This window comes from Cricetulus griseus, chromosome 3 (genome assembly GCF_003668045.3).
Source record: "Cricetulus griseus strain 17A/GY chromosome 3, alternate assembly CriGri-PICRH-1.0, whole genome shotgun sequence".
Taxonomy (NCBI): domain Eukaryota; kingdom Metazoa; phylum Chordata; class Mammalia; order Rodentia; family Cricetidae; genus Cricetulus; species Cricetulus griseus.
Genome location: NC_048596.1, coordinates 274599235 through 274609932, shown reverse-complemented (window position 1 = coordinate 274609932; position 10698 = coordinate 274599235). Strand labels below are relative to the sequence as shown.

The following is a 10698-nucleotide window of genomic DNA, read 5'->3' as shown; positions in this document are numbered from 1 at the left end:
ATGAATAAATCTAAACAAAAAAAGAGATGAGTACAAGATGCACAGAATGTAAACTTCTTGAAAAAGCATTAACTTGTGTCACTCTCATCACCACTCAGATGGCAGATCTGACGTTAGGTGAGCGTTCTGTCACTGAGCTACACTACCGCCAAATGCATGAACTTTTAACTGTTTCTTTCTTTACTATTTGTACATTAACTCAAGAACCCGTAAGGATGGCTACTTCTTTCAGGTCTTGTGTTAATTTTTTTTTTAATAAAATGTGCAGACTTAACATGACACGATTCAATTCCATTCACTTTATTTTTAGAATGTTTTCATTTCTCGGGACAGAATGACACAAAATACAAGGTGCAGTCCTTCAGGCAGGCTGAGATCATGTTTATCTACTCCCTTACAAGGACGACCCAGGTCCCACAGGAGGGTTACAAATCTCAGAAGTTAGGGGAAGGTAAGACTGGATCTCTAATTAAACAAGAAAAATTGTTAATAACATTGTTCCTCTATTTGGTTACACATACCAGAACTGATACAAATTCAACCCTTTTAAATCAGGGAAACTAATAAATTGGTTTTCTGTAAAGTGAAAGAAAAGGTATAAACCAATTTGTCCCCTTTAGAGACACTGCAATGTAGAAGCGAAATTGTTTTCACTTTGTAAACTTGTTCTCAGTTCTTCAGGTTTCAGGGTACTTCTGAACCCCAATAATCAAGCAGTTCATGACAAAAAATAAAAGTGAAAAAGTAGACACAGAGATCAGTGAAGACTTCACCCATTTTGCTATAGGTCTCCATGGACCGATTTATCACTTCAGCAGGAATTCCAGATAGCAACAGCGCAGCTGTCAGCACTGTGGTCTTTATCTTCTTCTCACCCTGTACCAAGAAAAAGACAAGTTATCCTCATGCCCTCAGCAGACTACGTGTGCTCTATACAGACCGGATGGATGCTGCTATCTCTCCTGACTCTTTTCAAAACTGTAATGAAGTGTCAAAACAACACATCAACAATACACTGAGCACAGAAGAGATAAATCAGCAAATTACTAGGCAATAGCAATTTTTATAACTGTTTCACTTTGGCCAGGCTTGGTGGTGCACACTTGGGAGGCAGAGGCAAGCAGATGTCTGAGTCTGAGATCACTTTAGTATCATACTGAGTTCCAGAGCACAAGAGCTCTGTAGAGAAACCCTGCACCCCAAATAAACAAACAAAAAAGTAAACAAAATAAGTGTGTCATTTTGGAAGCAAGAAGTAACAACTTTAGAAACATATAATAACACAAGCTAAGAAACAAGAAAAATATTACCTGCCACATGAATGACCTGATATGTGACGTAGGGATGCAACTAGCATAGAGACTGCTCTGGTGTCCGGTGTAAAGACAGCTCAAGGAAGGGCCCTGGAAGTTCTGATGCCCAGCACAACACCACACACAACGAGGTCTAAGGGAGGATTTCAGAATAGGGAGAAAACTAGCCTTCAAGGATGGGCAGGATCATGTCAGGGGCAGAGCAGAAATCTATTGTAAGATGAGTCCCATGACAAAAAAAGCCAGAAGCAAAAGAATGCTAGGTATGTCATTGCAGAACCACAGGAACATCCTACAGGACCCTGACTGCTGCACGAAGAAGCAGACACCCCATCCATGTGAGGGGTGCCCCTGAACAGTTCAGAACACTTCTAGGGGAAGATGACATATGTTTCTTAACTTTCTTGTCTTATTTTAAAATAGTTTTTTGAGGCAGGGTGTCATGATCCCAGACTGGCCTCAAACTGGCAACACATCTAAGACTTTACTGATCCTAACTCCCATTTCCCAATGGTGGAGAGCAGAGGCATATGCCACCATGCCCAGATCATGTGGCAGTGAGGCTCAAACCCAGGGCTTCATGGACGCCCGGTGCCCAGTGCCCGGTGCCCACAGAGGCCAGAGGAGACATTTATTATCACTAAGTATCCACTCACAACTCAGCAATAGAAAGCTTATGTCCACAAAAAGACGCATATAAGAGGAATAGTCTTAGCAGGGTGAGTCACATAATACACCAAGTTCAGAGACAGCAAAGATTCCCTAGAAACAGGAGATTGTATAAATAAATAAATAAATAAATAAATAATTTTAGCCATACAATAAAATATTGTGCAGACTGGTCCAGTGGTTAGGAGCCTTTACTGCTCTTGCAGAGAAGCTGAGTTCAGTTAGCAGAATGTGCACTGGGTGGCTCACACGCACCTATAATTCTAGCTGTAGAAGAACCTTCTTCTACTACAATACTCACTTGCTTGTGTGTTTGAGTATACACACATATACACACACACACACACACACACACACACACATATACACACACACACACACACAAACACACACACAAACACACACACACACAAACACACACACACACACACAAACATACACACATACACACACTACACACACACACACTACACACACACACACACAAACACACACACACACACACACAAACACACACACACACACACAACACACACACACACATACACACACTACACACACAAACACACACACACAAACACACACACACACACATATACACACACACACACACAAACACACACACACAAACACACACACACACAAACACACACACACACAAACACACACACAAACACACACACACACATACACACTACACACACACACACCACACACACACACATACACACACACACACTACACACACACACACTACACACACAAACACACACACACACAAACACACACACACAAACACACACACACACAAACACACACACACACACACAGACACACAACACACACACACACATACACACACAAACACACACACACTACACACACACACACATATACACACACAAACACACACACACACTACACACACATACACACACACACACTACACACATACACACATAAACAATCAAAATTTCTATCATTCAAAATTTTCCCACCTAAAAGCCCTGAGCAAGGAATACCTGACCAAAAGTGAGCTTTTATAGGCAGTCTCTTGTTCTTCTTGAAGAAACCTCTACACAGGATTTCCTCAGTTCTCACACTGCTACCCCCAAATTGCAAGAGATCTGCCCTCCACCCTCTTGTTTTTACTTTTGAGACAGGGTTTCTCTGTGTAGTCCTGGCTGTCCTGGAACTCACTCTGTAGACCAGGCTGGCCTTGAACTCAGAGATTCACCTGCCTCTGCCTCCCAAGTGCTGGGATCAAAGGGCTGCACCAACATCACTGGCTCTCTCTTTTTTTAAGATTTATAGTTTATGTATACTAATGTTTGTCTGCATGTACATCTGCACATCAGATCCCATAGACAGTTGAGCTGCCATGTGGGTGCTGGGAATTGAACTCAGGACCTCTGGAAGAGCAGCCAGTGCTCTTAACCTCAGCCGTCTCTCAGCCCACATCTGTCTTCTTTTCCAAGCCCTCCTCCTGTGATGTAGCTCCATATGCAGAGCATCTATCTGCCTGGCTGTGTTAGCCCCTGGGTTTGATGCAAAACTGCTCTCCTTCCCCTCCCACAGAAAGTCATAGATAGAGACATGCCTAAGCAAACAGACATTTTTTTTACACAAAAACTTGACACAAACTTTGATCATATGCTGGGCGTGGTAGCATCTGCCTGTAATCCCAGGAAGCTGAGGGAGGAGAGCAGAGTTCTAGGCTGGACTGAGGCGCATATCAAGAATTGGATAAATTCAATCACAAATAACATTATTTTTACTTATGTATTTGAGACAGGGCCTCACCGTGTAGCCCAGGCTGGTCTCAAACCCATGCTGCTCTGACTTTACCTTCTGAGTGTTGGGATCACCTGCAAGCATCAGCCTGACCTACAAGGACGTTTATCTTTGATGGCAGGCAAGCCACGATCAGGGAGGTGATGTGGACATCTATGGTCAAGCAGACCAGGAGAATGTCAGCTCTCAACATCATTCTGCTCCACAGCTGTTGTCAAATATTTCCCACTCTCAACATGAAAGTGAATTGCTGTCATGTGTTCAAGAAGGGGCACAGTAAAATAATCAAATTTGTTTACTTTCTTAGCAACAAAATGAATTATTAAATTTGCTAGTGAATCTGAAGATTAGCCCTGGAAGGTGAGCCACTCTGAATTATTATGTTTTCATTACAGTAATTGATTGACTACTTTATGTATGGGTTTGGAGGTCAGAGGGCATCTTGCATGGACAGGCCATTCTTTGCTCCTCCACGTGAGTCCTAGCAAGGCAGCTTGGTGGGGTCATCTTTACCTGCTAAGACACCTTGCCAGCTCTAACATATCCAGTGTAACTGATGTTTCCTTTAAGTTCTATTTGGTTTGTTTTTCAATAAAAAAATTATTTTTATTTTTTTTATTATATATATGTGTCTATGTCTGTGTGTAGGTTTGTGCACATGAATGCAGGTACCCACAGTGGCCAGGGAGCTGAATCCCACTGGAACTGGAATTACTGGCAATTACGAACCACCTGATGTGGGTGCTGGGCCTCAAACCTGAGTCCTCTGGAGCAGTGTGTGTGCTAATCACTGAGCCACCTTCACAGCACTGATGTTCTTTTTTCCCCCCTGAGACAGGGTTTTCCTGTGTAGCCCTGGCTGTCCTGGAACTCGCTCTGTAGACCAGGCTGGCTTCCAACTCACAGAGATCCACCTGCCTCTGCCTCCCCAGTGAGTGCTGAGATTAAAGGTGTGCGCCACCACAGCCCAGCAGCCCTTAAGTTCTTAAATGAGTTAGCCGGGAGCCCTCAAGTACTCACTGCAAGTTTGACAACCTGAGTTTGATCTCTGAAAGCCAAGGCAGGAGAGAACCAACTCGTGAAAGTTGTGCTGACTCCCACAAAAGCACATCTACACTCACATATCATACACACACACATACACACACACACACACACACACACACGTGCATGCACACGAAAATAGACTGTTAACAATTAGTCATAATTTTAAAAAAGATTTAAATTTACCTTGGGAAAATATTTGTATAGTCCCATGTACGCAAGTTGCAAAGTAAGAAATGGAGCGAATATAGACTGTGAAGACAGAAAACAAAATTAAGTATTTCCAACAGAATCAATGATATCATAATAAATCAACTTAACAAACACCATTAATTCCAAACAAAACATTATGGGAAAATATTTAATGCAGTGGCCGAAAGTAGCCTTGTTTGTTTAGAAGAGAAATAAAGTGTCATTCTCCAACCATAAAACATGTTCCTCCAGTCATGTGATCCCTTCAGTGCTCCTCCTCCCCAAATGAGCACTCTCGTACAAACTTGTGTTTTCTTTTCATGAGACAGCTTCACTGTTAGACACTTGTTATGTAGAGGCTAGCCTTGAACTCATGACCCTGCTGCCTCAGACTTCAGAGTGTAGCATGAAAGGCTGCACTACCACACCAGCACAAATGTAGGGAATGAAATGTGCAGTAAGATCTCCCTCACCTAGAGGAAGTTAACAAGCAGCTAAAAGCATGCCTAGAAAGTGCAGCACTCGACAGGCAGTCAGTGATAGGCTAGTCTTTCCTTTTTTGAGCTACGATGTCACTGTGATCCAAGACTACTTGGATATCCTGGAAGTCACTCTGTAGACCAGGCTGGCCTCAAACTCAGAGATCCACCTGCCTCTGCCTCCCAAGTGCTGTGATAAAAGTGTGTGCCACCACCTGGCTGACAGACTACTCTGAAAACAGTTTGGCAGTATGACATCTTCAATGAAAAATAAAAAAGATCAAAATGGCACCTAATTTACATAATTATTTCTAAGATGTAAAAGGTTATGAAGGGGCAAAAGAACAAGAAACAAACAAATGAACACCTGATAGTGAAGATAACCATAAAACCCCAACAACAAAAATCCTCACATACGAATGAGGCCTAGGGACCGGAAAGAGCCCTTCCTGCTCTGGTAGAGGCCCCAGGTTCCACTCCAGGGCCCACATGGTGGCTCACAAACAGCTGTAACTCTGGTCCTAGGGAGCTCTGTCACCCTCTTGTGACTCTGCAGGTACCACGCATACACAAAGTGCACACACATATATGCAGGCAAAACACTCATACACATACAACAAAGAGGCACAGCTTTTAAAGCAGGACAACACAGAGCCCTTGGATAAAAGAGCAGCTCTTGGCTCACTATATGCTAAAAACACCTCTGATCTTTGCTTTGGTGACAACTTATTATCAGGGGGAAACAACCAAATATGTTGAACAGATTATATTTAAGAAAATATTTCCATAAAATTGGGGCTGGAGAGATGGCTCATTGATTAGAAGCACTGACTGCTCTTCCAGAGGACCAGGGTTCAATTGCCAGCACCCACATGCCAGCTCACAACTGTCTGTAACTCCAAGATCTGAAACCCTCACACACACATGCAGGCAAAACACCAATGTACATAAAGTAAAAATACATAAATTAGTTTTTAAAATTTGCATAAAAGCAGCTCCTTGTTTTTTGCTGTTATTGGTTTTTTGTTTGTTTTTTTCAAGACACAGTTTCTCTGTGTTTTTCCTGGTTGTCCCAGAAATCACTTTGTAGACCATGCTGGCCTAGAACTCAAGAGATCCACCTGCCTCTGCCTCTCTAGTACCAGGATTAAAGGCGTGCGCCACCTTGCCTAGCTTCTTAAAAGCAGACTTTAAAACCTGTTTCACCTAATGATGTAGATCTTAGTTGTCTGAAAATCTATGTATGCACCTAGCACATAGTATGTGTTTTTTAAATGTCTTCTGAATGGACCTGAAAGACCCCAACTCAAGCCTAGCCTGATATCCACCAGCATGCATTTGAAAATCACTCTGGCCACACACAGCTCTGGGACAAAGAACACATGAAATGGTCGGTCATGATGACCAGTCTCTGGAAATTGTTATTATTACTAGTTTTTATTATCTTCAACAACTGTCTGGTTTCTAAAAATTGTTATGGGCTACCCTGCTCCAGAGAACCCAAGTTTTGAAAATAAGTACAAGTCACTCTGTTCCCAGAAAAACCACTAGCTGTCCCATGGCCTTCCAGGTATAAAAACCAAAATAACATTCCAAACCCCTCATGGGCAAAATTGTAAGTTCAGTTCCTAACCAATCAGAGAATGACTCATGAATGTTATAGCCAATCAATATATTGTCACACTCCTGCCTAGTGACCATAAAGACATAAAAACTGCCTGTTTTGGAAACTTGGGGCCTTTCTCTTCCCAGGGAACGACCCCCATGCGTTGGAATAAAATCCTTTTGCTTTTGCCTTGAATTTGTGTCCTGTGAGTGATTCTGTGGGGTGCATCTCTTGGAGTTGGACTTCACTTTTGGGTCCAACAGACCTACTTCAAATCAAGACGTTGGTAGGCTGGGGCCGGTGGGTAAGAGTACTTGGGTTAAGTTCCCAGCACCCACATGGTGGCTCACAACTGCTATGAGTCCAGTTCCAGAGAATGTGACTCCCTTTTCTGGCTTGAGTAGGCACTAGGCATGCACATGGTACACACACATACATGGAGGCAAAACACACAAACAAATTAGTAGTAAATTTTTGGGAAAAACATTTAAATGCAACACTAAACCATGGCCTGTGCCTTCTGCACTCTTCTGTATCCCATAAGGGACTGCTATTATGACGCTTCCACATTTTATAATGCTGAAGCCCCTTCTGAACTATAGACAATTACCTACACAAAGGCCCACAAGGAGTATATTTTAATGTCTCAAATTTATTGGAAAACTACTAGCTACTATGTAGTACATATTGGCACCTGGACTTTTGGTTCTGGGATGAAACTACCTGGATTTCACCCCACCTGCCTGTAGCTGTGTGACCTTGGGTAAAGTCTGGGTCTTCATTCCTTCATAAGTTCAAACAACACATAGTGCACAAGATGGAGCTTAAATGGATTAACGTAAGGAAAGCCCTTAAATGGTGCCTGGTATGTAGACAGACTTTAGTAATTACTACTAATAGGCTCTCACTCTCTAACTAGGTTCAATAACAGGATTTATAATACGCTTTCAATAGCCCCCATAGGTCTGGTAATACTGGCAAGAAATCCCCATTTTTATAATTGAACTTGCATTTTCTAGTTAATAACTTGCAGCTGTTATCTTACCAAATATTTGCAGACGAAAGCTCTGACGCCAAGAGCAAGAAGAGCACACCCCACCAATCGGAATATTCGAAAAGAGTCGAATTCCTCTGTTGTACTTCCATCTTCCTGGCTGGGCTTCTCACTGATCAGCTGCTTGCGCAGTTTCATCGCTTCCTCAAATCTGGACAGGTACTGTTCTAGGCCATGGTGAGAAGCCCTCTGGGCCGAGCCTGCTGTCGGGTCACCTCTGCTCCGCTGCCGGAGCTCCACACCATCGTTACTACTGCACTCTGGTGGCTGAATGAATGAGTCCAATTTGTCTCCCAGCTGGGTACCCTTAACTTCTGCCACACCACTGGGCTGGTCAGATGTTCCACCGCTGACTGAATCACCGAGCACTACCCTCTTTGAAACTGAAGGAACACCAAGGGAGTTCAGTTTGTCACTGTCCTGGGGCTTTGATTTTGTTTGATTTTCTTCTTCTGAGGAAAAAAAAAAATTAAAGCCTTGTGTATTACAATACTCACAAACATCTTAAAATATTAAAACTCAAAACTATACTGCTAGAACTTGGTCTCTGAATCAAAATAAATCCTGACTCTGCAGAAAACAAAACTAGCTCTTTCTTCCTCACCTTTAAAATACACCAGCCTAAAGAGGAATTCTAGCAGAGGAAAGCATTCAACCTCCGTGGATAGGAAAGACAACTGCTAGACAAACAATCAAAGATCGTAAGGGATGGGACAAGGAATAAAGACCAACTCTTTCACAGATAAAATATCCCAGAGATATGACTGGATTTCTTGCATGAGCTGATATGGATAAAACTACAAAATCTCTCAAGCTTCTTAAGGTTTCAATTTTACAGTTACACTGCTGAGTCCAGAGTGCTGTGAGCACAGGGCGTGGCATACCTACAACCACTGTTGTCATCCTTGGGCAGCCATGAGCAGGCATTTTTAGGATGCTGCTCTGGTTCTTAAAGAGAGATCTCAAAAAAATGATAAAATTTGCAAAGCAAAAGAATAGTACAAGAAAGTACCTTGTGAAAGACAAGCGCCAATACTCTAAGAATATCTTCAGAGCCATCACTACAGAAAGTGTACTTTTCTTGTACTGTTTTAGAGGATTTGGAAACGGTACCCATATGTCTCCTTGGTGTTACCTAGCACACCACTAATGCCTCGTAGAAATGTCAAGAGTTCTACCAAGCCTCCAACCAGTGACTAAAAAGTCAATTACCAAAGGAAATGCCCACGTAGGAACTCTCAAGAAGTTGAGCACAGTCACATTCAATTGTGTTCATTCGGCTCCTTGTTAAGATAGCGGTTAGCATCCCCGCCTGTCCATTGTGTTCATAAGAAAACAATGTACTGGACACAACTTTGCATGAACAATGAGAGGTTTCCTTCGGGGTAAATGCAGTTATTGAAACGACTGATGTAATCTCAGCTAGCGAGCGGAAATCTCAGTGGGCACATTGCCTCCTTGGGGAAGGCCTGTAAAGATCGTACGTCCACCCATCTATATTCACCTCTCCCAGAAGATCCATAGGTGACTGTGTTGAAGGCACTGAGCACAGCCACCGAGGCATGACCACAGGGACCCTGATCCACAAAGGATGCCCTAGCCACCGGCTGAGTAATGACAGGCTGACGCGGTGGACAAGAGTTACAGAGCAAGAGGTCGGCGGCAGGGGAGGAACTGGGAGAAAAGCGCGTGGAGCATATGGGGCGCGGAGCGATGAGCAGTGCGGGGGAAAGGCGAGGGGAGGGAGGGAGGGGGCCGTCTCTGACAACTGGACACGGGAGACAAGCTCAGGGCGAGGATGCCAGACAACAGGAAGCAGTAAGGAAGGAGCGTCCCGGGGTCAAGTGACAAGATAACAGGCTCGTCGCCTGGGGGCGGGGACACGGTACTACCCGAGTGCATTTGGGGCTCAAAGGTCTGCGGGCTGGCGGGGGCCGAGCATCTCGGGGACTCCCAGGGGCGAGCGGGAGACGGGAAACCGAGGCTCTCACCCGCGCCGCTCCCGGGCCTGTGAAAGCCCATGATGCGGTTGATGCGCTGCTCGGAGTTCATGAGCAGCTTTCTCCTCCGCAGCTCCGCTCGGCGCTGGGAGGCCGACAGGCCCGAGGGCGCGGCGGGCCTGTCGCCGCCGTCGGCGGACACCGTCACCGGCTCCATGCTGTCTCCTCAGGCCGCGGCAGGCCCCGAGCTCGCGCCCACTCCCACCGCAGCCCCGCCTCCGGGGGCGGGGCCTGAGGCCTGAGCATGCGCCCCTGGCCTCCCGGCCGCCATGTTGAGTGAGGGCATCCCGGGTTCACGGTGTCTCCCGACCCAGGTTGGCCGCGCTCGGGTTCCTCACCCCCAGGTTACCTGTCAGGTGCTCTCGAAGCTCCGGAAGAGATCGACGCCCTCAAGGCGGGAGAAATGCCAATGAGGCACAGCTCCGGTTTAGTCTCTGCCAGGAAGCAAAATGGAGGTTGCAGCGACAGGCGCTTGTTCCGGTCTTCAGCGCCTTCGCTGCTAAGATACGTCATCGCGGGTGCGACGCTTTCGGGCGCGCAGCCCTGG

At 44.9% G+C, this 10698-nt stretch overlaps 1 protein-coding gene across 3 annotated transcripts; it reads right to left on the bottom strand.

Annotated features, from left to right (window-relative positions):
- Positions 1-279: 279 nt before the first annotated feature.
- Camlg (calcium modulating ligand) lies at positions 280-10352 on the bottom strand. Of its 3 annotated transcripts, none has more exons than XM_027409767.2 (4): positions 10143-10349; positions 8143-8603; positions 5007-5072; positions 280-876 (listed from the first exon to the last, which is right to left on the bottom strand). In XM_027409767.2, exons 1-4 carry the CDS (start codon positions 10306-10308, stop codon positions 685-687), a joined length of 885 nt encoding a protein of 294 aa, XP_027265568.1. In that variant the 5' UTR covers positions 10309-10349; the 3' UTR covers positions 280-684. The 3 variants fall into 3 exon arrangements, with proteins under 3 accessions (XP_027265568.1, XP_027265570.1, XP_027265569.1); XM_027409769.2 differs by lacking the exon at positions 10143-10349 and adding an exon at positions 9364-9560; XM_027409768.2 differs by lacking the exon at positions 5007-5072 and having other exon boundaries at positions 10143-10352.
- Between the last annotated feature and the right edge of the window lie 346 nt (positions 10353-10698).